The 26,909-nt window shown below is 39.3% G+C and overlaps 1 protein-coding gene across 5 annotated transcripts in view; it reads left to right on the top strand.

The window, feature by feature from the left end:
- Nucleotides 1-26,379, top strand: part of CNKSR3 (CNKSR family member 3) — a 57,643-nt gene extending 31,264 nt beyond the window's left edge. For 4 of the 5 annotated variants that reach the window (XM_080585250.1, XM_080585252.1, XM_080585253.1 and 1 more), the window contains 12 exons: nucleotides 403-566; nucleotides 7,120-7,322; nucleotides 8,773-8,860; nucleotides 11,412-11,453; nucleotides 13,338-13,457; nucleotides 14,714-14,773; nucleotides 17,558-17,626; nucleotides 18,358-18,504; nucleotides 20,151-20,275; nucleotides 22,717-22,925; nucleotides 23,376-23,465; nucleotides 24,947-26,379. In XM_080585250.1, coding sequence (XP_080441376.1) covers nucleotides 403-566; nucleotides 7,120-7,322; nucleotides 8,773-8,860; nucleotides 11,412-11,453; nucleotides 13,338-13,457; nucleotides 14,714-14,773; nucleotides 17,558-17,626; nucleotides 18,358-18,504; nucleotides 20,151-20,275; nucleotides 22,717-22,925; nucleotides 23,376-23,465; nucleotides 24,947-25,245 — 1,616 coding nt within the window. In that variant the 3' untranslated portion in view covers nucleotides 25,246-26,379. The remainder of the gene's footprint in view (nucleotides 1-402; nucleotides 567-7,119; nucleotides 7,323-8,772; nucleotides 8,861-11,411; nucleotides 11,454-13,337; nucleotides 13,458-14,713; nucleotides 14,774-17,557; nucleotides 17,627-18,357; nucleotides 18,505-20,150; nucleotides 20,276-22,716; nucleotides 22,926-23,375; nucleotides 23,466-24,946) is intronic. The other variant, XM_080585254.1, reaches the window with a different exon arrangement.
- Nucleotides 26,380-26,909: the final 530 nt, after the last annotated feature.

Raw genomic sequence — 26,909 nt, 5'->3', positions numbered from 1 at the left:
ATTTCTTGTTGTTGTTGTGGTTGCTCTTCAGGGTTTTGGGTAACTGTGAGAGCTGAGTCTGTCTATGCACTTCTCGTGATAGCTTTGCGTGTGCTGACACCAAAGGGATGTTCTTGCCTCATCCCGATCCACAAAGAGCAAAATGGGTTGCGCCTTGACTCAGGTGACCCCAACATCCACAAAACCTGAACTCTCCATTGCTGCGCTGTTGTGGTACGACTTCCAATCTTCAGTCTCACTGCAAGTTTCTTTCATTTCTTTCATGGTTTGGCACCACATATTGTCTGCAGTTCTGTTTGCACCGTTTGTATTTTTTTTTTAATGGGGTGGGGAAGGGAAAGAAAACACAGCAAGTGTAATCACGTCCCCTTCACACTCTTTCTCTCTCTTGTGCTTTGTTAGGCCTGGATGATTGCCTGCAGCAGTATGTCCATAAGTTTGAACGGGAGAAGATAAATGGTGAACAGCTGTTACAGATCTCTCACCAGGATCTTGAAGATTTGGGTATCACACGGATTGGACACCAAGAACTGGTTTTAGAAGCTGTGGATCTCCTGTGTGCACTGGTTAGTTAAGTGGTGAACAGACACACACAATTTCTTAAAGTGCTTTTCTTCTGAATATCAAAGGCAAATCTAATGAAATCAGAATACCTCTCACACTTGCTTTCTGTTGCACATCATAGTAAAAGAAAACTGTAAGAATTTGTTTAATTCTCGCAAACTTTGCGTAAATAACTCTTTAACATTTTCCTGATAAGAGGCAGTGCTGATTCAGTTGCACTTCTAAAGAGATGTGTTGGCTGAGCTGCGTTTTTAGGTCATGTGGGTCCTGTTAGTGATTAAACAGTGATTAAAATTGCTACTGAGTAGGGTGAATTTGTTGTAGAGGGTGGAATGAAATGACAGCTGTTAATGGCTCCTCACATCAGCTGAAATGAGTTGAGAGCAAAATTTTTGCAGTCTCCATACAAAACGAAGATGTTCTTAAAATAAGGAATGTTTTGATTACTCAGTTACAGTGTGAGTTCAGCTCATGGGATTCAGATCATAAGTTGTTCCTCTGTTTTACCCTGAAAGCGCAGATGCTTTTAAAGCAACATACTCCAAAAATAATTAATATATTTCAGATTGTTTTGCTGTGCAGCATCATCAGTGCAGGATTTATTTAAAAGCCATACTTTGGACACGGTCTTGAAGACGTGTTTGATGTAATGCAGTGAGCAAGCACCAGAGTTATACACAATGAGATCAGCCGTGAGGGCTGGGAGAGGGTGCCCTGCGATTCCTCGGCCAGTGCTGGCCTGCCTTCTGTTCATTAGGCAAGGCTCGCAGCACACAGCATACTCTTCTTAAAATGGAGAGTCTTTATGGCCCGTGTGGCACGTGCTTTATTGGCTGCAGGGACGTGCTACCGGGGTTGTTTGTCCTCCGTAATCAGGAACAAATTGCTTAGTCCAGGCTCAAAGAAATGTGTTTGATAAAATAGCTGTTTATAATCTGAAACTCTTGGGAAGTGTTTCAAGAAAACTCCCAAAGAGTTGCTCTTACATTTGCAGAACTTTTTTGTTTGTTTCAGTATTTGATATAGCACCTTTTTTAACTTGTAAGGTGAAAATCTAATAGAGGAACTGAATTAGCCTGAAATCCAGTTCATGTGGGAGGGGATAATCTCTTGGACAAGTGAGGGGTCTGACGAGTTAGTAAATGTACTGTGTACTGTATACAGTCTTGACTAAAGTACTGGATGCGGCAGCCCCCGAAGGCACTTTTTTCCTTACTTCTTAAAATATTAGAATAAAATGAACAAAGCTGGATGACCGCCAGAACCTAAAGCTGTGTTTTATCTCCTACAATTTCCTTCTAATTTCCTTTGTAGACAAAAGTTTTGACCTCAAAGTCGTTTCTGGAAATCCTTTGTGAAATGCAGTTCAAGTTAATGCATTAGACAGAGTTCACATAGCGTAGCCAAAATGTCCTTCTTCCCTTTTAAGAAGTGGAGGAAGAATTCCTGTATTTTATCTATGCCCTTTCTCACCTTCTGCGTGCCCCTTCCCTGAAGTTTTTGGGATAGTGGTGGAAAGTCCAGTGTTGATTTTTGTTTCCAAGAGGGTGGTGTGTCTTGGATTCTGGTGACAGCCAGTTTTCCTTGTTGGTCTGTTTTCTTTCTGTGTGAGAGTACAGAGATTTCTCTGTTCCACCTGTACTAGTTCTTTGAAAATGGGTTGAGGTACTGCTATGATCTAGTGCTTTCTTTTTTGTCTGCATACATGTGATGACGATTCCCTAATTTTTGGGAACTTGAATTAAGAAGCAAAGGCATTACGAAGAACCTGCCTTTTGTGACTTTTCCACTACGCTTTTAACTCATACTGTGGATATGTGGCATTGACTGGGCTGGCCTGAGGTCAGGCTTTGCAAGTTGTTGTTCTTGGCAATAGGTAGAAATTCTGTGTTGTTTCGGAGGTTCCCCAGTCCCGGAGTTCTTGAGAAGAATTTACCCCTTTGTCTAGTTTTGCCTTGGCGGGTTTCCAGCTGACCTTCCTTCAGATTGATGCTTTGGTTCCCTCACACTGCAAGAACACTCGAGTCTCCAAAGGCAGTGAAGTAGCTGTTTTTGGAGCGTCTTTCTCTTGCGGTAATTCTTTTCAAGCATTTGTTTTACAGAACTTTCCCGCCTTGTTAGGCTAATGGAGAAAAAATACAGTGTGAAGGTAGTATGTTCCTTGAGAAATGACACCAAAAATACTTTTTCTTAGATTTTTGTAGGGATAGGGCCGTCTTGCGCATGAATTCTACACTGTCAAACTGAAAATGTCTGGAAGATACGATGTCTACTGCTGCGGTAAACAAACTCCAGAATTAATATAGCTAAAAGAAAAGTGAATTTTCCTTTGCTGTTTTGGTTGTTAGGCAGTGTTTCCTGATGTCACCTTAGCAGCAACATATGCAACAAAGCAGCAACTGAAGAGGCATTAAGAAAGGATAAAAGGTGAAGGTTTCTTGTGAACATGCATTTCTGTTGCTCTTGAGCTGATGCAACAGCGTCTTCAACACCTGTTCAGAAAAATCTTATTTAGGGAATTTAGAGGACATATCAAAGAAACTGAATTCCCTGGAGGGGATGGGTGGGTGGAATAAACAAAGAAAACCACAAACACACCAACTTGTGTACCTCCATCTTTTCTGGATGACAGTATTTGCTTGGGTGAGAAAAGGGATGGGAGGAAGATACTTCTTAGTTGACTGAAGTGTTTTGGGAAAGGGCAACAAGTATACATAAATGTGCTTTTTAAACTCATGCAAAACCACAACAGCAGGGGCAAGGATCCAGAAAATAAGCTTTCCCAGTCAAATATGTAGGACCAAAACCATATAGAATGGTGATGAATCTGAGTGCTTACTCATCATTCCCTGTTGAGTAGACTTGCCTGTTTGGGCTTAATAAATATAAAATAATGCAGGCATTAACAGGAAATTATATGAGAACAGATTCACTTCTAATGTATTCTTTGGAATAGATTTCTGAATCTTTAACTAAGCTGTATGATGGTAGAGTTCGGAAACAAAAAAGCAGCTGACTTTTCCTGAGGTTAGAATGAAGAGTTCAGTTTTAAGCAATTAAAAAAAAATATATATATATATATATATATATTTTACTAGTAGTAATGTTATGCCAGCACATTAGCAGTGCAGCAAAATATAACCTTGTACAACAAGGTCATTGTACCAAGTAACTCCAGGATAGCATTTTTATAGAGATCTTACTGCTGTCATCCTTATAAAAGGTGTTGCAAAATTGACCTGGAAAGTACAATTGCCCTTTAAATCCCAAGCTGAATAGTTTACATACCTGAAGACTCATGTGGTTATTTCTTATCGAAAGCACCACACCTATGCATCAGCTGAAAAGATTACAATTTTCTAGAGGTCTCAACTTCAATTTTTATTAAGAAGTTTGGGGCTCGGGAGGATTCTCTAGGAAACATTTTTGTTAAAAGCGAGAGAGCAAGAATGGTGGCTGTAACCTTGGGTTAAGTCCAGTGCTTATGTAGGCATACAGTGAGTTGAATCTGCTGTTGAACAGGTGTTCAGTCCATTTTTATTCATTTCTTTTCACAGAGCTAGTTTTCAGTTGGATAAGCCAGCAGAGCCAGCTGTTCACACTGCAGCATGTGAGGGTGGCTGTGAAAGGGAAGGTGATAGTGCCCCTTGGCAATAGCCGAGCTCTAGATCGGCCCGAGTCAAGCTGGGACACGACTCCTGTGCTCTTTTGACTTCGGTTAACCACGCTTTATTTTTTCTTTTATTTCAGCAGCCTGACCTTGAGCAATTATTTGGTCAGTGTACTATTTCTCATTAAGCGTAATGGAGTTTGGAAAGAGTGCGCTTTTGTGCGCATGCCCTCTCATGCACACGTGCACGCTCTCTCTTGCTCTAGTGCTGTGTGGGGCTGCCCAGGTTAATGAGTAATGAGCTGGGAATGTTTGACATGAGGTGTTCTTGACCGCTGGCTTCAGCCGCTGTTTTGATGAAAGTAACTTTGATATTTTCACTCTGGAGCGATAAGAAAATGTAAGGTGTTCTGTGGTTCGTGAGCAACGTCTAAAACTTTCTGGTTGCTTAAGTCATAATCTGTTAGATATTATAACCTCAGTTCTGTAGAATGCTTCAGAAAAGCCTGCTGAGTTTTTTCACTAGAAGCGTGTGTCACTTTGAGGGCTCATGGGCTTTTTGGTGTGCTGCCCACACTATCAGCATTCCTATCTGTCCTGAATTGAGGCTCCAGCTCCGTGACAATTTAAATTAATTTAAGTCAGGTGCTCCCCCCCAGCTCTGGTTATTGATTCTTTGTGCTTGCACTCAAATGACCCTGAGGTGAGTTACCTCAGGGAACTAAACCAGCTGAGAACACCCTACAATAAAAAAGGGAATATTTTTTTAAACGGTTTGGTTCCTCAAACCAACAATCCAACAGATTGGGCAAGCAAGAGTGGCACTGCAAGCAAAGGAGTAGAAATAGGTGATTGTGTGAGATGGTCAAGAATAGTGTCAACTGGGATAGAATTACAGCCAGAGTACACAAATTCTGTTAATACTGTTTGTTTTCCCACTCTTTCAGTGAAAAGAAAAATGTGCACTATGGCAAAGCTATATTTGGTGAAGGAGCAAAATGTTTTCTGTGCATTAGAGAAAACAGGTCAGGACAGCAGCATGCCTTTGGAACAAAGGTGGTTTGGGTTGTGATGACCATTTGTTCTTAAGAAGTTCATTCCTCGGGCTGATCTTAAGTTGGAGAATTCAGTTCCCTGTACTGATGAGCTGTAATGTTCTGTTGTTCTAGATAGACACAATTTTTAGTCATGACTTTTCCTAGAGCATGAATTGGTGGTTTAGGTATCTAAGGTGCCCTCCATAGGTAGTCTCTGGGAGATGCAGGAAAGTTTAGTGCAGTGACTGGACATCTTGGCTGCGATGTGCTTATGAGAGACTGTTGGGGAAACTGGTTGCAAGAAATGCACCTAAAGGATGGTCTTGTATTTTTCGTTAAAATTAAAAGTTTACAAATGACAGTATGCAAGTACTTTAACATTATTTATTAATCTGAATCTTTCCCTCTCTGTGATCCTGGAAAATTTAAGGATATCCTTTGCTGTTGCAACATTTTTGTTGTTGTTGTCTTTTTTTGTTGTTGTTGGATATATCCTCTTGACCCCTACTCCTGGCTGTACTTTCACAATGCTTCCTTGCCAAGAGGCCTCACGGAAAGGAGGGGAACGTGTAAATTGCTTTCATTGGGATGTTCTCTATAGGAGGTGGTGGGTATTGTAAAGGCAGCTGTGTAGCTGAAACTTCTTCCACTGGCCTATTTTTGAGCAAAGATTGTGTTTTGTCTCTTTCAACTTAACTAATCTAAAATTAAAAAAATTGAAATGAGATTCAAGCTGGTTTAAAGAAACAGATTCTCACTCTGAGGAGAATCAGACCATGGATCAGGTTGCCCAGGAGGTCTGTGCAGTCTCAGATCTTGGAAATTTTTAAGCTCATATGGATGAAGCCCATAGCAACCTGGTCTGAGCTCACAGCTGAGCCTATTGTGAGCAGGAGGCTGGACTGAGATCTTCTGAGCTTCCCACCAGCCTGGGTGGTGATATGATCCTAGGTGGACAAGTTGGGAACTCCTAGAGGCTTGGAGTTGAATGATATTAAGGTTTGCTTTAGTTGCTTTAGTTTTTCTGAGGGAAAGGAAGAAGGAATCTAGTCTAAAAGACCTGAGCATTGTGTGGGGCATAACTTTCAGAAGATACCCACAGAAGATGCCCACCTTTGTAGGATAACTCGAAAGCAAACGGTAACCAGTATTGCTTGTAACTCATGGCATCTGCACACTGACAGCAAGAAGAAAAAAAATCTGTTATAAAATTGAGTGAGTTGCCTTTGGAATAGATATATAGTGTAGCATTTCTGACATGTTTGGAATGAGACAATCAATGTTTTGCTTCAAACAATTGTATTTTAATCTTATGGAGTGTGGTGCGGTTGTATTTGAATCTGTAAACTTGAAGTTACAGGCAGGACTTGCAGATTTGTTACATTTCAAAACTTTTGAATGGTGTTGAATGAAAAATATGTTGTGGATTCAATTACTAAGCACAGTGTTAATGCAGTCCTCAAATTTGTAAATAATTGCACTGTTATAATCAAGAAACATCATTACTGAAAACTTATGATTGAAATATTTATTCCATCTTCTAACTATGAAGTTACATTTGCTTCCTGTAGATGTTTTTATCGCATGCCAGCTTAAACTATCCGTAGTTGTGAATGAAATGTTCCTTCACTGTTTATGTATCACATTTTTTAAAAAAAAAAAAAGAAAAAAAATATTTTCCTTTAACAAAAACAACACAGCTCCGTTACTCAAACTGCATGTTTGAGTAAACTACATTATGCTTGATGAGATCACTTTTAAACATCTCAACTTGCCTTTTTGCCCCCCCGCCCCACTTAAAGGGTTAACCCTTAGACCTTTCAATATGTCCGAGTTTGGAGTGTGGGGTATAATAAATAGCAGGATCTTGATAGGGAGACTTATTGAACTTCATAATATTTCTTGCAGAACTATGGCCTTGAAACAGACAATATGAAGAACTTGGTTCTCAAGCTGCGAGCGTCATCCAATAATCTGCAAAACTACATCTGCAGCCGTAGGAAAAGTTCAACTTATGATGGGAATACCTCGCGAAAACCCCCCAATGAATTCCTTACTTCTGTGGTAGAGCTTATTGGTGCTGCTAAAGCCTTGCTTGCGTGGTTGGACAGGTAAGAATAAAAGCCTTATATTTTCATTTACCCTGCAAGGAGAAATAATTCATTATAGCAGTAAGTTCTAGATGCTTGTGGTAAAGATCTTCTTGATTTCAGTCACCTTTTTTTTTTTTTTTTGATTTTTCCAGAAGATCTCTGGTGGACAAATTTAGTTACCTAGGACATCTACTCTTGCATTTCCATTTCTGTCAAAACCAATGAAACTAGTAACAATGCATCCAAACTAGTATTTATAAAAGTAATGAGTTTTCAAGTTCAGGGGAAATGACTTGTTTTCAGTCCCAGATTTTCACATATACATGACTTCCTCCTCTCCTCTTCTCACCAGCTACATCAATTGTCATTGGCAGGTGCCTTTTTTTTTTTCCTTAAATAAATATATAGTAATAATAAAAATCTAATGTTCTGCTGAAATTTTGGCCTTAGCTCTGTGATTTGAAAAACAGAGAGGAGTAGAAGAGAGAATATTTTTTTTTCTTTAATTTTCCTGGCAAGAGTTAGAGTTGTTTTGTGACAGCTGCAGCAGAAGCGAACAGGCAACAGAAATGATAGTGTTCTGGCCGTAGTGCTGGACAGGATAATAGATGGACATGAAGTCCCAAGACCCTTGCCAGCTTTCCTGAGAAGGAAGGTTAGAAGGAGAGCTGCATGAGGACTGTTAGCAAGGAGAGCTTTTATTCTTGAATATCCCTGCAGTGACATTAACAGCTTGTGCCTCTCACCTACTCCTCTCCTTTCACCTTGGTGCTTGCACCTTGCCCTAAATTTCTTCTTCAACTCTCCGTCAGCAAGGCAACTGCCTTTTCCATTTCCAAAGAAGGTGGGGTAGCTTTCAAACCCTTTAAGCTGTCTGGAGTGTCTGAGGTGAGTCTCTGTAGGCTCTAAATCTGGCTTACCCATAATAAGTCTCTTAGAAAATTGAGCCTTACTGAACTTGTGTGTTCGTTTTTTTTCTCTAGAAGGAAGTTATTGCGCAAGATAAACTTTGTGCAGTGTTTTTTCACTGAATGAAAAGAATATATTTAATAGAACTTTCTCTCAACTCCCTCACTTCATTATTCTCTCAGGTCTGAGTTCAGTAATCAAAGACTGGAAGGTAGAAAACTATGCACTGGCAAACCAAAGGTTGCGATTTCTACAGCAGAGTCAGTGTGGTCTGACTTGAGCATGCAGCTGAGACAACTATAGTTTGGAAAACTGACTGAAAATCTTTCTACAGGTTTTGATGTCTGAAATTGCTCTCCACAGGGCTAGACATACACTATTTTGGTGCAAGGATGAAGTGGAAATACGGAAGCAGGAATATTTATATCATAAAACTGTCCTTGCACTTCTGTGGATGTCAGAGTTACAGCTCTGATTCTTATATGCCGTTCTTCAATGCTATGGTAGGACAGGAGAAGACTTGTCCCTTCAGTCTAAGAAGAATTTTCTCTTGTTACAGGACCCCATTTACTGGTATTGCTGACTTCTCATCAATGAAGAACAGAATCATTCAGTTATGCTTGGATCTCACTACTACTGTTCAGAAGGTCAGCTGATTTTTTTTTCCTCTTTGCTTTCCAAAAGGGAAGGAAAGTGGGTGTTTGGGGAAGTAACGTGTTTGCTGTGTGCTGAGTGCTAATTGGAAGGCAGGTGTGGAACTGTGATCTTTTTTCAAAGCTTGAAGAAGTCTATGAAGGTCAGTTTGTTGTCCATTTTTCTGAGATGGTTTGTTTTGTTAATTTCCAATTTTGCTATTGTTGATTTTGTTATAAGTGACTACCATTTAAAAGCTACTCAAGTTTTCTTGAGCTTTAATGGGAGTAGGGTTAGTTTTTTAAAATAGTTGGTCTGCATTTGAAAATTATCAAGTTCCACACAATGTGTTGAAAAAAGTTACCAGTGTGAAAAATGTAATAAAGTATACTACATTAGCTAATATGCCCACCCATGAAGACTTCTTGGGTCTTGTTGTCCCATACATAGTATTTTAGCCATCAGATGGGAAATGCTCCATATAACAAAAGGAACTGCTACCTTTATGATGCCAATTCCTCTAGTCAGGCTTCTGCTGACAGTAGCATGAGATGGCAGTGTTTTGTTTCAAAACTTTCTATTTATCAGCTGTGGGGTGAGCACTTACATTGGTAATAGCTAAAACGATGCTTAGCAACTGTGGAAGTCTTGGTAAATTACATCATTTGATTCTCTGAATAATATTGCCTGTCTTCTAAACTGTTCTGACAGTATGCCACTGCTTTGACTGTGAAGCATTACACACAAACTTCAGCTTCCGCAAAATTTGCTTGTAGTTGTGTAGTCTGTGGCTGTATGTTGTTAGAACTCTGCAGAACCATGTCCTGCGAAATTCGTGATTCCCTCTCCATTTTGGGGAGGATGCTGCCCAAGTCCTGTGAGATGTCAAGCTGTGATGACACCCAATTTTATCTGTAAAAGAAGAGCATCTGGATATTATACCTTCAAAAGTACACAAGTTTGGCTTACTGCTCGATGTCCTTCTTGTTTGGGCACTGTGTGTGCAGTTGTAGCAAGTTAGTGATTTACAGATACAGATCTGCAGATTGTGAAGTAGAACAGTAAGCATTTCTAGCAGCAGATGGTGTTCACCCAAGAGTGCTACAGGAACTGAGATATGAGATTGCTGAGCTGTATTAATTAAACTACTAAAAATGGTGTCTAATCTGTCAGTTAAATCAGCCTTTGATGGCAGGAGAATGGAAGTTGGCAAATACAGTCCAAGCCTTTTAATGTCAGAGTACCTCTCTGCCAATTTAATAGGAGCTATAATAAAGACTGGAATCGGTATGTATAAGGAAAAAAACAAAACACATTAGTAGTGAAGAATCAATCCTATTTTGCACTGGGACATTGAAGATGTATTAGTATGATCTGAAAAAGTTCGCTGCCATGTGGAGAAGAGAGAGAGTAAGATGAAATTTTAGGTGAGTTTTTTAGATGTCAAAAGCCTTTCTTATTACGAAATAGAGTATAGGGATGTATTAGAGTTTATAGAGTAATAGCATATAGGAGTGCAGATGTTATGTAACAGAAAAATGATGCTGACGCACAATGCTAGAGTCTACATTTGGTAGTATCATTCAGGAAAGATCTTGAAGCTTTTGGTGACATGTTGTTAAAAAAAAAAAAGTGACCTCAGTCCTCAGTGATCATCAGAACAGTGAATAGGGTGTTAAGAGTTACTATGAAAACATAAAAGACAACATAGGTGGGCTATTTTATATATCTCTGGTACCTTCATATTTGGAGGATTGTGTGCTTTTTTGGACTTGTATCTTAAAAAGCACAGAAAAGAGCTAGGAAGGAATGAAACTGTTGAAGACGAACAAAAATACACAATGGCTTCAGTTCACAGCTCCTGAATGCATCTTTTGGGCATTATGTGCTAGCTATGCACAGTGAGATGTGAGTAACAAATATCTTAGAATTTAAGATTGTTTTAAATCGTTGCTTTATTTACTTGCTGTTTTTACTTTTTAATCTGAGAGTCTAATACCATTCTCTAGTTCAGCCGTTCTTGCAGAAAACAATGAAGACTTCTGTAGCCTGTTACATGAACTTGTTTCAGTTCAAAGACTTGTACCTAGGCTGTGTAAATAATGCTTTGTATGCAGTCCTGTGGCCCTCATGAATGTAATCAGTAGCATGTTTTTAAAAATTGCTTTTCATGCCATTTGTAACAATCTGTTTTATAACTGTTTGACGGCTAGAACAGGGGAATGCATGAATCAGTGTTCAGCAGCGTGAAGGCAAGTTTGTGTGCCTTCTGAGAGGCTAGTTTTATTGTGCAGGCTTCTGCCTTTCTGGAAGAGTCTGCTGCTGTAATTGAATCCCGTGTTCTTAGTTTTAAAGGTTTATTATTGCTTTTTTACAAGGCCCAGAAAATAGTTGTTTAACAGTACATTTGAGCCCTACTGGATGAAATTAATCTGATTAATCCCTGCAGCATGAATAACTCTATTTCAGTTCAAGGTTAAGGTGGCAGTTCTGCAGAGTTTTTGTAGATGATGTGTTTACGTATTTATGGTTAACATATTGTTTTTGTTCTTGTTTTGTTTTCAGGACTGCACTGTCGCTGACATGGAAGATAAAGTTCAGACTGTAGTAAGTACACATTTCTACTGAAACTCAGCAGCTTGCTGTCACGTTTAGTTTAGTGGTTTCTGCACCAATTGTACTGACAACAGCTTTCCAAGCCCAGCAAATCATGCAAATGAAATGTTCTTATGGGCCATTTTAATAATACTCTTTACTGTAGAGGAAATCAATGAAATTTGTGACTAGATTGATAGTGTGTGTAATAGCACTAAGTCAAGTATTTAAAGTTTCATTGCATAGTTATTCTTCAAGAGAACTTGGACCACAAATTCTAGAGGGAAGGGGTAGTACTGTAGAATAGGCTAAATAAACCAATTATGCCTGTGATGTGCATCATGAGATGCTTAGCGCCTTAATAGATACTATGCCTTATTAAGCTTCTTCATGTAAAAGAACTGCTTTGCAACAGAACTGAGGTTTCGTCTAAATGTACTTGAGCTTGAAAGATTGGATTTTTCAAAATGATTTGAAGCAGCCTTGTGACCACATGAGGAACGTAATGGAATGCTTTTTATATTTTCTAACAGTTAATCATCGCTTCCTGCTTTTGACATGAACCAGGCTGTGCTCTTTGATAAGGCCTTCCGCTAGCTCATGGATGCTTAGGAATTTAGTAGCACAATAACTAAAAATAACTTCGTCTGTAAATAATGAGACCACGTAAAAGGGAGTTTTTTGCTTCTTTCTTCTTCCGTTTATGCACACCCACTCTGGAGTGGGTATTGTTGTTTGGAATTCCCTTGTTTGACCAGTTCCTCGTATTCACACTTAAGCATTGTTTTGATTTATTTTATTGCTGTTCTATAAATCCGATGTAAAACAAAACAAAAAATGTTGGAACTATTGTTTCCAGAGACCATTGTAATTCCAAAGAACTGTCTTCTTACAAGGTAGCTCCTTCCACCTTAATTTCTTATGTCTGCTTTGACTGAAGGATTCAAACCCCCCTGTGAAAGGTGGTTTACCTTGCTGGTTCCTAAACTGTACAAATAACTACTGTGCTATGTACTAATCCTCCCTTCTCTCCTTTAAGCTTCTGTAACCTACTTAGAGTTTCAGCACTGCCTCAACTAACAATGATACTCAAAACACAATGTGGGGCATTAGAGAAATTCATGAGTGTGCAGGGAGGGTGCACACTTTCTATGATATTTTTAATGATTAATTAGCTATTCTGTTACTTAAAAGTTGTAAAAGACAAAGGCATTCTGCCTTTCTGACATGCACAAGGTCAGAGTTTGCCTTTAGTTACAATGTTGGCTTCAGATCAATTATGTTTTGGTCAAAAGGAAATATGAACCTTGCCTGCATAAGCATTCCAGAAGAGGTCAGCTCAGAGGCATGGTGGAGAGAAGTAATGCTGAAACACTGAAATGCTAGATGTCCTACCTTCTGTAAAGCCTTGCATAGATAAGTCAGTGGCCTGCACCTTTTTTTTTAAATAGCCACCTTGCCATGGCTAATTTTATTTTTATAGCAGAAATAAAGAACAATATGAAAAATGGTCGATTGTTTGCACAAGGAATTGTGAAAGTGTTTCATTATTTTAATAGGTTAACTTTTGTTAAAAATGAATGAACATGAACCCCATTTTTCAGCATTTTATGTGTTTATTTTCTTTTTAAACAGAGGGTGTACTGGCATCTGTTAGTGATGATGAGGTGGCACTAATGGAAGCAGATCATCTGTACTAGGTTACTCTAGGGAGATAAACATGCTACAGGTTAGATCTGTGCAAATTAATCTCAGTCTTCTGTTTTGGTAATTCTTGACTATGCTTTATTAGTGGACCAAGTTTTAGAACTAATTTCCTTTCCAAAGGAAAAAAAACTGAAAGAAGCAGCAGTCAGGAGAGAATTTTTGTAACTGTTTTTTATGTTCTTTTCATAGTCCAAGACTTTAAATGGAATTTGCGATAAAGCCATCCGATCAACTACGGATCCATTGATGAGCCAGTGTGCGTGTCTGGAGGAGGTTCATTTAACCAACATTAAACCTGGGGAAGGTCTGGTAAGAACAGTTCATTAAGTGTATTCCACTTAGCTGAGTACTGGTTATGAAAACTGAATTTGAAATCTTGTTGGATTTTCTGGCTGGGAAATACTCATGTCAGAGTTGGAGGCAATTTAAATTCCTAAGTGCATTCGTATTCCTCCATGAAAAGACCAGAGAGATGAACACCTAAAGGAAGTTTTACAGTCTGACTGTGATACATATTTTTACCTAGGCCGGTGGATTTGACTGAATCAGTCATGAATTTGTGAAACTATGAGGAACTCTCTTATTGCTTAAGCTACCTTGAAGCTTGCACTCTGCCAGCAATGAGGAGGCAGGTTCACAGAACTGAGTACTAACAGGCAAGCTGGAAAGGAAGTTAGCTGGAGAGGACCGGGCAAAAAAACCCACATCTTTGTGTGTTTTCCTACACTTCTAAGCAAGCATGGTAACTTCAGGCACATAAGCTACATATGACCCCTGAATAACACTCAAGTTCTGTAGAGCTCAATGTGAGTACTTTTAACAACAGGTGTAGGTGGGAATAGTAAAGAGATGTGGTTTTGTTTATAAGTGGTGAAACCAATGTACTGGTCACCTCCTGTGCAGAAATGTATGTAATTATTAGTTAATAGCCTGTAGGTGAATTATACTTTTTCCATATGGTCAACGCCAATTTCATCTGTGTTTATTCTTGTATTTACACTCAGCATTAACAAACAGTCAGAAATACTTAGTTCTGCCAGGGCTTTTATTGCTTATGTCAGCATTGTGTTTACAAGGTAGTTTGTATTTTGACTTGCCAAGAGAAATTGTAAAAGAACAGATGTACGATATTTGTAGCCCACCTGTGTAAGTGTGCTTTGTATGGAGAGAGCTAGTGGCTATTTAGTCAAGCTTGCAGTTCTCTAGTGTAGACAGAGCAGTAAAGAAATAAAGTTTAGTTCAAGGCCAAAGACTAGTAAAAAAAAAAAAAAAAAAGGCAAAACTGGCAGCATTTGGTGTTACCATCCAAACAGTATTTCTGAATTGCGTTCCATGTGTTAGTTTTTCTAAGTAATTAAAAATACTATAATTACAGTAAGTCATCTGTGAAGAGGTTGAGAATGTTGTGGTATTAGTGATATTGGATTGCACAGTTTTCTAGGGAAAATGTGTGAATCTTTAAGTGTCAATGATGTTTTGAATCTGTTGCCAACACTTATTTAATCAAATATGTTACAGTGTTGTTTTACCTTTGAACATGTTTTTCATTTTCTACTTATATTTAGGGAATGTACATCAAATCAACTTATGATGGATTACATGTAATTACTGGCACTACAGAAAATGTAAGTGAAGTAAATGTAGATTAACTCAGACTATCTGAACGTAGCTTTGATTTAGTCTGACTTTTTTTTCCACTGCTTTTTCCTGTTTTACCTGTAACTTTCATGATATTACTGCTTTAAATACTGTGTGATGCATCATTTGTGTATCCAGCACTTGTAAATATTTTTGTACTCATATTTCACTGTTAGCCTAATTAAACCAGTTCCTGCAAGTAGGTGAGGTACTTCAAATGCTTGGCATTAGAATAGAACAGCAGCTTATTTAAGTCACTGAGAGCTTCTGGTATTTTACTTAACAAAGTCTTGGAGGTATGCTTGCTCACTGCTTGCAAAGGAAATCTCTCCTAATGAGAAAACTTCGGTGGTTCTGTCCTAAATTCAGCAATGAACAATTTAGTCATTGGACAGCTCACTGATTTAATTACTTTGCAGAATAAAAAGACTACAAAAAAGTAAGATTTCAAGAGCAGTCTGCTGGAAGGATATGGTCAAGCATGATAGACAGCTGTGTTTTTTACTGCAGATGGTTGTTTGTTTTACTCTTGCACTGAATTCTCTGTAGCTGAGACTTTATTAAAGGCCTTCAGGAAGTCAGCACAGTGAACCTTCGGTCAGCAAGTGTAGCTGGTGGCTGATGCTGTGGTATTGTCATCAATGCCTCCCTACAAGGGCAAAAACTGGAGGGAAACAAAAAAGGGAGCTGAGGAACTTGGCCTTTGAAAGATGCCCTTTTTTTGTGAATAGGAAAGAACCAGTGGTTCTAGTTGTACCGCTGCCAAGTCCAGGGGCCTGGGAGGAGTGGGTGGAAATCTGTGCTTGCAGTTCAGAGTGAAAACTGAAAGCTTTCCTAGCTGCCAGTTCACAATGCTATTGTCCTGGCATAACTCTGCAAAGGATGTGAAATATAGACCAAGTCCACTTTGACAGCAATTTCAACATCTGGTAGGTATAAAAGAATGTAATGCTGTCTGCTGCCAAGCTGCCTATACATCTAGATCACGTTCTAGAGGCTGTGACTGGGGCTGTATTACTCCTATTACTAGCTGTATATAAAGCTGCTGTATTAGTATAGCTTTGAGTGTTGACCTAAACTTCTGCTTTATGAACGCTGGTTCTTCCTTGGGGGAGCTCTTTCCTTTGGAACAACAAAACTTGAGAAGCAACTGAGAGAGCTGCACACAACTGGTGTCTTTCTGGTGACACGGGACCTTTTAGAGTAGGCTGTCTTAGCTCAATTTTCTTGCTAGGTTTGGAGTGGTATCTTAGTAGCTATCCCCAGAAGCCAGCTTATTGGAATGCAGCGGCATTGCACCCCAAAGTCATCAGTACTGTACGTTAAAATGTTAGGGAAAATCCACGCATTTGATAATGTCAGCCAAGAGGATTCCTGAGTCATGCCACCTTACTTGTGACTTTCCATGTCATTTTGGCCTCAGTCTAAACTTTGCTCTTTCCTCCAGTCTCACAATGTGATGGCAACATTGACTGTGCTTGCTGGCACTTGTTATAGAAGTCGTCTGTGCGAGTCCCCCACCCTCACCCAGCCAGGCCGTTGATTGCCCAAAGGACAGCTTGAAATGAGCTTTGTTTTCCACAATGTAACTGTGGCCCAGAAGTTTTCATGTGCTTGGTTGAATCGTGTATACATGGCCTTTCCACTGAGGCATTTCCTTTCAGAGGAAGCGAGAAGACAATGAAGAAATGGTGTTACTCATGATAACTGGAGCCTCCCATAAATTCCCCTGTGTTGTCTTCCCATGTTGCCTAGTTTATTCCTACAGTTCCTTCTAATAAAAAACGTACTTGAGCTCTGAAGGTGTGGTAGCGAGGAGAGGGAGTCCTTAATCCAAATGCTGAATTCTGGAGTTGCTGTGAAGAGCCTGCCCGCTGCCAGCTGGTTACGCCTGGAGGGGGGAAATGGGAGGAGAGTTTTTGCTGAGAGTAGGCTGTAGAAGCCCTGCAGTGCACCAGGCCAGTACACCTGTGTGCTCTGGGTGTTGTCAGGGCTGTTCAGAGCTGGTACGTTATGGCAACGAGAGCGGTTTTAATAACTGCAGCAATAGGTGGTGCATGGCACCAGCCCTAGATAAATCTAAGTAAATATTGGCCCACGTAGCTGTTCCTTGCTAATGGGTACCCAGAACTTGTTTTTTGTCCCAAGCAAAAGGTATTTTAATGTTTTTCAAATATCTATCTAAGCACACACTTGGATGTATACAGGCATATATTTTGTCTGTTGACCTCGATGATGCAGGCAGGTAATTTCACATTGAAGTTGGTAGCTGTTATTCACATTAGGAAATAGAAAACAAAAGTGGGACAGGCCTATTTTGTGGGTTGGAGGTTTTCTAGGCCTCTGGCCTATATATTCAAAATCTTATTTTTTTGTTGTTTGATCATTTTTTCTTTCACTTTTAAATCAATATACATTTCAAAGCTCTGTTTTAGATGGCACCTGTGTTAGGACAGGCATAATCTCTTCAGTCCTCTCCCACTATTGTCTGGAACTGTAGTACAACCTGGAGACAAAAGGACAGTGGAGAGAGTCCCACAATTGAAGGTTATGCCTTCTTCCTTTCCCTCTAGTTCCCCCAGTATCAAAAATAAGCCATAAGATAAGTGAATTTACATTTCTCAAGTCATCGGTGGTTGTAATGTGTAATCTAAGTGTATGGAAGTTTTCAGTGCTGCTCTCTATTGTGTATGCAACTTAGCCTGGTGGGGATTGTTATGGGAGGAAAGAAAGCCTGCTGAAGCATGTGCCTCCTGTTTTCCTCTTTGTAGTCCCCTGCTGATCGATCTCAGAAGATTCATGCTGGTGATGAAGTGATCCAGGTTAATCGTCAAACTGTGGTGAGTAACAAACAGCCTTACCCACTTGTCCTTATGCTTGTTCTACATGCTCTCCGCACAGGTTATTAATGGATAGCAGTCTTGTTGCATGTGAGTTCTTCTGGTGTTTTTCTGTTTGGTTTTAAATGTCTTTTTATGAAGACAAATTTTACTTAGCTTTAGAATTTGTTCTTTATTTTTTTTAAGACTCGCAATATTTTGCATTCAAATACTATATACATCGTTATTAAAATCTTTCATATTGTGTTAAGGCCTGTTTTAAAGTGCTTTATTACAGTCTACTGGGATGCAGATAAACTTTTTTAAAAACTATTTCTCAAATCATTTGCATCTGGGAAATCAGATAAAATGATTACACTTTTACTTAATACAGGTAATTAAGTCCTTTCAGTGTTAGAAAGAAACATCACTAAAAGAGTTCACTGTGAATACTTGTGTTACTCAAATTGTTGCACATCCTTGCATCCATCTAGGACCAGAGCTGAGGTATAAAGAGTAGTGCTTGATATCTCAGTGTTTAATTTACTGCTTAAGTGGATCTCTTCAACATAAAATACAGAAAACCCTTCCAAAAAAAGGTGCATTACAATTTTTCTTCATTATGTCTTTTTTTGAATCTCTTTTCTCTCTTGAAGTCCATGGAAAAATAGACAGTTTGACTTAGAAGGGGAGTTGTTTGTTCACTTTCAGAAAAGCGATACCAAATAAAAGATGTCATTATTCTCTTCAAGGTTGGATGGCAACTAAAAAATCTGGTGGCAAAGTTGCGAGAGAACCCTGCTGGAGTTAGGCTGCTTCTCAAGAAACGTCCAACTGGCTCTTTCCATTTCACCCCCGCTCCACTGAAGAACCTGCGTTGGAAGCCACCTTTAGTGCAGGTGAATAGACAGACCTCTAATGTCTGGCTGCGAATGCCTTGGTTTTTAACTTGAAAGAGAAATACCAGAAGTGCTCCCAGTTACTCATGTTTGAGTGTAGGTCGAGGAAGTTTTTGTGAAATGGCTGTCCTCTTCTGGTTCCTAGATAAAAGGGAAAATGTTCTTACCCAGATAATGCCCCCTTGATTCACAAAGGGACTAGGTGTGTTGAGCTTTTTAATCAGTATGCCACTGGAAGAACTTATCTGAGGCGAAACTGCTGATATGTATGGAATTCATCAGCATGGAGTAATGAAGGCTTCCTCTATTTAGCAGAGTAAAGTTTTTTTGCTGAAATAACTTTGATTATTCGCTATATTCCTCCTCTTCTTAGCCTAGTGAAGGGTGGGGAAAGATTGAGTTTTTCTTTTCAACAAGTTGTTTAAACTACTTGTTTAAATAAGATTTGTTTGTTGGACAATTCACAGGTTGGGTATTAAGCAGACAGAAAATGATGTTAGTAATTCTTTAATTAACCATTTTGAGGAATGGTGTGTTGTAAAAGGAAGTTTAGGGCTAAATGTTTACAGAAGGAAATAATTATTTTAGGTGATCAGTTTAGATTCAAAGAAAACTTGAGAGAATTCCCTTTCTTACTTCTGTTCTGACATAGATCTCCCCACAACTGTGAGGATAAGTTATCAACCTGTGAAATGTCAGTGGATATCTCAAGTCTCAAGGCAGGCAGATTTTTTCAGACTGGGTACAGGATGTATGCTTTTTCCCTGCTGCACCTTCCCCTTCCCCCCTTTCCTTTCCCTAATGCCTGTGGCATAGCGTCTGTCATTTAATCAGAGCCTGCCTCCCCCACACACAGAGCCTTTGCTCTGCTCGAGATAGACAGGAGCCTGACCCACAGTGAGGGTGGCGGAGCACTGGAACAGGCTGCCCAGGGAGGTTGTGGAGTCTCCTTCTCCGGAGATATTCAAGGCCCGTCTGGACGCCTGCCTGGGCAGCCTGCTCTAAGGAACCTGCTTTGGCAGGGGGGTGGACCCGATGATCTTTCGAGGTCCCTTCCAACCCCTTCAGTTCTGTGATTCTGTGAAGACGCTGGGGATATGGACGTGAGTCACAAAGACCAAATGGCAAACTTGCTCTCATGAGCTATACTAAATATATTTTTCCTTTGCTTCCCTTACCATAGCTATATTACTTGATGTAATTTTTGGTGAACTTTCCTGCGTAACATTACAGTGCCTGGTGCATGGACATTGGCAGTCCATGCACCAGGCATTGGATTGTATGGAATAAAGTTAGTGAGTGCTGACTTTGTAAATGGTGCAGATCATGTGTATATTTAACAAATCACATTATTTAAATGGATCTAAAAATAAGGGGATTTGTCTCTTACATTTTCTATGTATGGAATTTGCACAAAAAAATAGAACTCGAAAGCATTATTAGAACTGTTTAAGCAATGTGGTAGGATTTCTGTAGAAAGACTGCAGAGCAAGCCAAAACTGGGAGCAAAGAAAATTGTAAATGCTAAGACATTTTTTTACATGTTTATTAAGCAGACAAGTATGAAATGGTACTATTGATTATTGACTTATATTTTTTTGTGAATAATAAATGCTCAGATGTTTGATAGCTATCTAACATTTCAGACCAGTCCCCCGTTAACTTCAACCCAGTCACCAGAAAGCACCACGGATACCTCACTGAAAAAAGAGAAGCCAGCCATTTTGGATTTGTACATACCACCTCCACCAGCTGTTCCATATTCTCCTCGGTATGCAAATAGACATGCACTGAACATACTGAACAACAACTCCTTTATTACATTTGTTTCTGAGCTGGTTTTCACTTAGAGCTCTGTGTAAATTATCTTTGGGAAATAGCAGATATCAGACTTTCTTCTAGTTTCGTAAATGTGTAAGATTACTTAAGCGTATGCTTAAATGCATAAACTACCACTATTGTAATAGACTTTTATTGCTAGAAATTTTTTGTGTGCTGTATAGATCAGAGTTTTTCCCCAAACGTGAATGGATGTCATTTTGGTTGTGGGGTTATGTATTTGCTTTTGTTTAAATCCAACTGTGCGTAGGAAGTCTTTTGTCTGTAACTTTTCCACCTCTGTTTTTAGCAAGTTTAGTAACTGTTGAGATAGTTAGGATTGAAAAGAACCTATTCTAAACTATTGAACTTGCAAATTATGTAATACGGGAATTTTCCCACTGAAGGGAAGGGAGAGTCAGTTCACTCAGCCTCACTTTTTATTTCCTGCAGTGTAAACTATAAAAATGCAGACCTGTGTGTACAAAGGGGGGAGGTTATGGTATGGCTAGCTCTTGTTTGTTCTCAAGTCCTTGTTGACTAATGCCAGAACCCTGCCAGCTGACCTGAGAAAGCAGTGGATGAAAGGGTTTCCAGGCAGTGAATGCTTCCTGACCTGCCCTGACACTTTAACGTACACGTAGATGCAGCCCAGAAACTTGGCTGACCTTTTGCTACAAGACTCCTATGGGAGGAATGCTGGCCTCCTGTCATTTAAGGCCTGATACAGAGTCAGAGGTGGTATTAACTGCAGTCTTCAGGGCAGTATGGAGCAGGTGGAAGCTGTCTATAATGTCAGGGTCTCTACTGAAGTAGACCCATCTTGACTTGCTGTTTCCCTGTTTTTCACGTTTATGCATGCTCAGTTCTTAACTAAAACAAAACAAACAATCCCCCCCCCCACACCAAGTCTCTTAGCCGAAATGTAAAATGTATATAGATTTAACAGCTGAATTTATATCGTTTTGGTCTTTTAAGTCATTTAATTTCAAGTACACTGGTGAATTAGGTTCATGTACTTGGTTTGCTTGTGCATGTCTTTTCTAAGGAGTCACAAAACTAATAAAGTTTAAATGCCTTCAGATCTGAATCCCTTTTGACAGGAAAGGATACAGCAATATGAGCTGGGAAACTTGTCCTGGATGATGCAGGGAAAGGTAGTGGCTCACAAGAAATGCTTAAATACCCTTAAATAAAGCAAATGTGGGGAGCAGTGACAGCCAGCAAGAGGGAAAAGGGCATTTCTCCCACTTTGTTTAGCTATTTAATTTTGCTTGTGTGTGTTTTGCTCATCTCTTGAAATTGTGATGCATTCGTGTGATCACTTTTGCCCTCTGATTCTCATCATCCTGTTCTCACTTCCTGATATGGACCTTTTCTGGTCCAGTACTTACTGCTGGCACTGAGGAGAGGCAGGGAGAGCATTAGCTGTTTGTCTACCCCAGGGTGCATTCTCCACATGGTGGTGTTGTAGGAGAACTCTCTGCTTACATGTAGTTGTGGTGTAACACTTCCGTTCAATCTTCGGTCTCCAAATCTCCATAAATAGCTCCTTACCATTTACTGAGCTCTAGCATTGTTCTTGATGGCTAGCTAGAAAAAAATGTAAATATTGGGGTACGTCCATGCTTAGTCAGCTGTGTATTTTTATGCCTGACTTGACTGGTTGCTTCAAGCAATGACTGTAGCATGTACAGGAGAGGGGATTAAAAAAAAAGTTACAAATCTTAACTTACAGGGTGGCTTTTCTTCTAAAAATGCTAACAAGGACTGGTTCTGAAAATGGATGTTATTTGGGAATAAAGGATAGCTCTAGGAAGGCAATTCCTGCAGAAATTGCTCAAAATTGTATTTATATATGCTATAAATTTATTAGTGAATATCTCAAGGGTGTCTCGCTTCTGGATGGAGAGAAAGTGATGAATATACAGTGCCAGTTATTGGCCTCTTAAAATGACTGAAAAGCGTAGTTCATCAAAAGCAGGCAGTAGGTATTGCTACTACATAGGGTTGGGAAACCTATGAATGCACTCCTCTGCCAGAACTGTGTGCTGGACAGGCAGTGAGTTGGGAGCTTTGATACCCTTAGGGCAGGAAGGTCTCATTTCTCAAAAGCTTTTGTAGAGCTGGTACCTAAAGGAACCTCTAAACTTCTGTTAAATTACAGGCTCATTAAAAGTGAATTAGTGTGCAGGGGGGTAACTTTCTTTTCTCCTTGATGAATATGTTTAATGAAGTCTTCCATCACCTGACTTGTTTTTTCTTCAGCATGTTTGCAGCACAATGCCAGTTGTCAGGAGCATGACTATGGGCTAGAAATATCTTTCAAACTTACTCATGTCTATAGCGTGAAATTCCTTTTAAGCTGCTAATTGAAGTGAACTGTTCTTTCAGAGATGAAAAGGGGAGTTTTGTCTATGGAGGAGGCAACAAACTCAGTCAGCCACTACTTGGGTCCAAGGGCGCTGAGTCTCCCAATTCTTTTCTGGATCAGGAAAGTCGAAGGCGAAGATTTACTATTGCTGATTCTGATCAGTTGCCTGGGTATTCCATGGAAGCAAATATACTGCCAGCCAAGATGAGGGAAAAAACACAGTCCTACGGTGAGTTCATGCACTTCAGTTGGTTTGGAGTAGCTTGTGTTAGGAAACTGCTTGTTAGATTTGGTAGACATTAAGGACAGTCTGTAGGAACTGTGAATGTGAATGAAATTCCACATCTGAAATAATTTAACTTAAATGCTGTTATTTCTTTAATGGATGTCATTCAGCTGGGCATTGATGCCATTGCTGTCCATTTCCATGCATGTATTGGTTATAGCTTGTGGTCATTAAGTCCACTGCCACTGTAAACGAGCTAGAGTGTAGCTGTTCAATCTCAGCAGAATTCTGTCTTGTATTTTACTGGTAGAAGTATCTTAAAATATTTTTTCTGCATTTTTAGCTGCTTATTGCGGTATCTCTCCCTTGGTTTAACTGTGAAAAGAATCCATTTAAACATGGGTCTCTTAAACTTAATGCAATTCCGCATAACCTTTGCTCTGTTGCCTTTAGGAAAACCTCGTCCCTTGTCAATGCCTGCTGATGGGAGCTGGATAGGAGCTGCAGAACCTTTCTCAAGGCCACGAGCACCAGGGAGAAAAGGCAAGATTTTAAGTCTTGTCCCTCTTTCTCTTCTCTTCCTCTCCAGGATTTTATTAGGGTGAACTGCATCAAAGTGCCTAAATTAGGAATGAAGTGTTTGCATACTGCTGAACTAATCCAAGATGATTGTTGGTTTTAACAGAAATGCCAGATGATAGTTGTGAATTTGTGAGCCTATTCAGTGCTGAGGCTCAAACTTTTGCTCTGTCTTAGAATTCACGTGAGCGTTTAAAAGTAGTCTGAACTGACTACGACAGACTTGTCTCCTTATAGTAAGTTTGCCATTTTGCTTTTACATACCTTCCCGTCTTCTGTATTTAATATTGATTTTGAAACTGCTTTTTTTGAACAGTCTTTGTTTAGCTTACTGTGGAGGCTGTTACAGAAGCAAATTTGTTCTCAGAAATAAAATGTGGGATACTTCAGGAGTTGTTTTTTTCTGCAGTTGCTGTTAGAAAACAACATACTCTGAAGTTGTCACAGAATGGAAGAGACAAGGGCTGATGATGTTAGCTGTCAGGTTGGGTGTTTTTTTTCCTTCCTGTACTGCCCTTCTCTTTAACATACTCCCCCTTTGTATCTGAAAAGCTACGAGGCCTGCTAGAGTGGGAAATGAGAGAAGGTGACTATTTAGTTTGTTCTTGAAATCAGTTATGAAAGCTAATGTGTAGTTCCAGGAAAAATAGAAGCTGAATTCTATTTTTCTGTCATGAAAGTAGAAGTTGATAACAACAAGCATTGACCTGGCGGGATATTAGAAACAGAGTAAGTAACAAGTCTTACAGAATGATCACCAGGTGGCAGGGCTGGTAGATTTTAATTTTGTTTGTTTTTCTTTGCTTGTTTGTTTTTAACATGAATTAGCATGAATAACTTAGCATGAATCTAAGTCCTCCAGGCTTGTATGTAATCTACACTGGGTCAGAATAAATGTCCATCTAGCATGGTAGGATGTTTCTAGCAGCAGCCACGTTCAGTTGTCTGGGGAAGAATAAAAGAAGAGCAAGCATCACAAATCAATGATCAAACCCTGGGAAATACTTACATTTTTATCTGTAAAATTATTTTCTTTTGTCCAGAGTAGCGCTTTTAAGGTAGTCATGAGTTACATGTGTATAAATATAGTTTCAACTCTGGTCTACAGCAGCTTGAATGAAACATCACAAGGATGTGTGTTAGGTCTGACATATGGTAATGATTTGCGTGAAGTTGCTCTACATTGGCTGTTTTGGTTTGTATGTGTGAGAATTTGGAATTTAACAGTCAAACAGTATTCTCTGTGTGTGTGAATTTACTGTATTGTTCTTTTGCTACTCAAAAAAACAAGATGCCAAAAAGCCATAAATTTATTGACTGCTGCTGGTGTCTAGGTGTGTTATGAAAGGTAACCAGAATCTGGGAAGTGCCGTTAGCAGTCCTGAGGGGCAAAATTTTTTTTTTGAAGCCAGAAATAATGGATTTTCCTCCTTCCTCTACTACAGGTGAAGATGTCCTCTGCAGGTACTTCAGTAATGAAAGGATACCCCCGATCATTGAAGAAAGTCCCTCCACACAACACCCGTTTTCAAGGCCAATGTCTGAGAAACAGTTAGTGAGGGGAACGGATTATATACGAGGCAGCAGGTGTTTCATGAATACAGACCTCCACAATAGTGCAACAATTCCTTTTCAAGAGGAAGGCGCTAAAAAATCTTCTGTTACATCATCCACAAAATCTTCCTCTGCAGAGCCCTCGCTGCTGGTCAGTTGGATCACGAGACTTAAATTGTTGACTCACTGACTGTTGTTCATGGGATGGTTACCAAGTGCCTTTGTTCATCGGTCAGACTTCTCTGCTTTTCAGCTTAACTGACGCATAGTGACTAATGCAGTGTTCTTTTCCTGGAGAATCTTATATTCTTGCCTTTTTGTTTGTGATTTTTTGATGCGTCAGAGGGTTTTGTAGTGCAAGGAGGGAAGAAAGATAAAGATCAAGTTCCTCTTAATGGCCGAAAGTTGAGAGCATTTATTCCCATCAAAATGAGTAAACTTTAAGTGATATAGAAACCACACATGACCTGAAATCTGCATAACTTCTCAGAAGAAATCTTTGCATTACAGTAAATTCCAGTGGCGCTTCATTTGTCCAAATGTTCAGAGGCTGTTGTGACTGGCTGGGTGTCAGGATACATAGGGATCAGCAAAAATTTTGTTACCCTCCTGATCAGGAAAGGCAAGCAGGGAAACAGCAGTTTGATGCAACTGTTAGTGGTGCTGTTGCAAGTACTGCATGAGGTCAACCTTGTGAGGGTGAAGTAGCATTTCCATTCTTTCTCTGATATCCAGAGATCTTAGGAAGAGAGATCTTTTATCCAGAGGTTTTAGGAAGTTGGACTAATTTAATTATAAATCAATTCAACCTGGTTCATCATCTATTTTATTGAAATCACAGTACAAATAAAGTGCATTGAACGGCTGCAGTGCTCATCTGTAAAGAAGTATGGATTGCTACAACATGTCAAGGAAATGCATCTGTAGAGGTGATAAAAGAATACATATTTTTTCCTTAATTGTTTAGGATTGATTTGCTGTTAACCAAAGTAATCTTTTAAAGACAGTCCTGTAGGACTTATGAGATCTTTACAGTGGTTCAGTTTTTGAATGATGTGTTGTTTTTATGAAAAATATGTGCTATGATACATTACAATTGTAAGACATCTTGCTATTTTATATATAGCTCTTTTTTTTTCCCCTCCAGAATTTTAGAATAGCATTGGGTATTTTGGGAGGAAAATAAAACTTGTTTAACAAAAGAAGAAGATATTAAAGAGGTATTGTTTAAAACTGAATGTACATAAGATTGTTAGTATGCAAACAGTTGTGTTTAAAGTAATTTAAATGTTAAATATAGTTGTACATATTTTTCACTCTTAAACTGATGGAGTTTGTACCTTCATGTCTGTGGTACTGGGCACAAATTAGTCAAATGAAAACAAAGTCTTTTATATTCCCTGCTAATTTTAAGACTATTTTCATGAATGTTGTGTTGCCAACAGCCTTTACTCCTTTGGTCTTTCTGAAGAAAAGGAAAAACAAACTTGTATTTAATAGTTTGTGGGGAAAGGGGGAGGTGAAATAGTAGTTTGCACTTTGAACTGGGGCAGGAATTGTATGTGATAACATGAGTGTTAAAAACATACCATAATTCTCGCTGTGAAGATGTAACCTTTCTGCTGCAACAGGTTCTTGAAATATGCTACAGCCCTTGTAGAGACATGGTGTTAAATTCAGTTCTCAGTTAATTAAATTTGCTTGTTATTCGTTGGTGATTTAAGTGGGGGCTGTTATGGACCTCTTTAATCCTAGCAGATTATAGTATGTCTGTCTCGTGCAAGTCTTCTCCACTCCCCAGACCTGGCATCGGTAGTAGAGACACGGGCAAACACAGCTGCAGTGTCTAGACCA

Source organism: Anser brachyrhynchus, assembly GCF_964034855.1.
Source record: "Anser brachyrhynchus genome assembly, chromosome: 3".
NCBI lineage: Eukaryota > Metazoa > Chordata > Aves > Anseriformes > Anatidae > Anser > Anser brachyrhynchus.
This window is presented reverse-complemented; position numbering and strand designations above follow the sequence as displayed.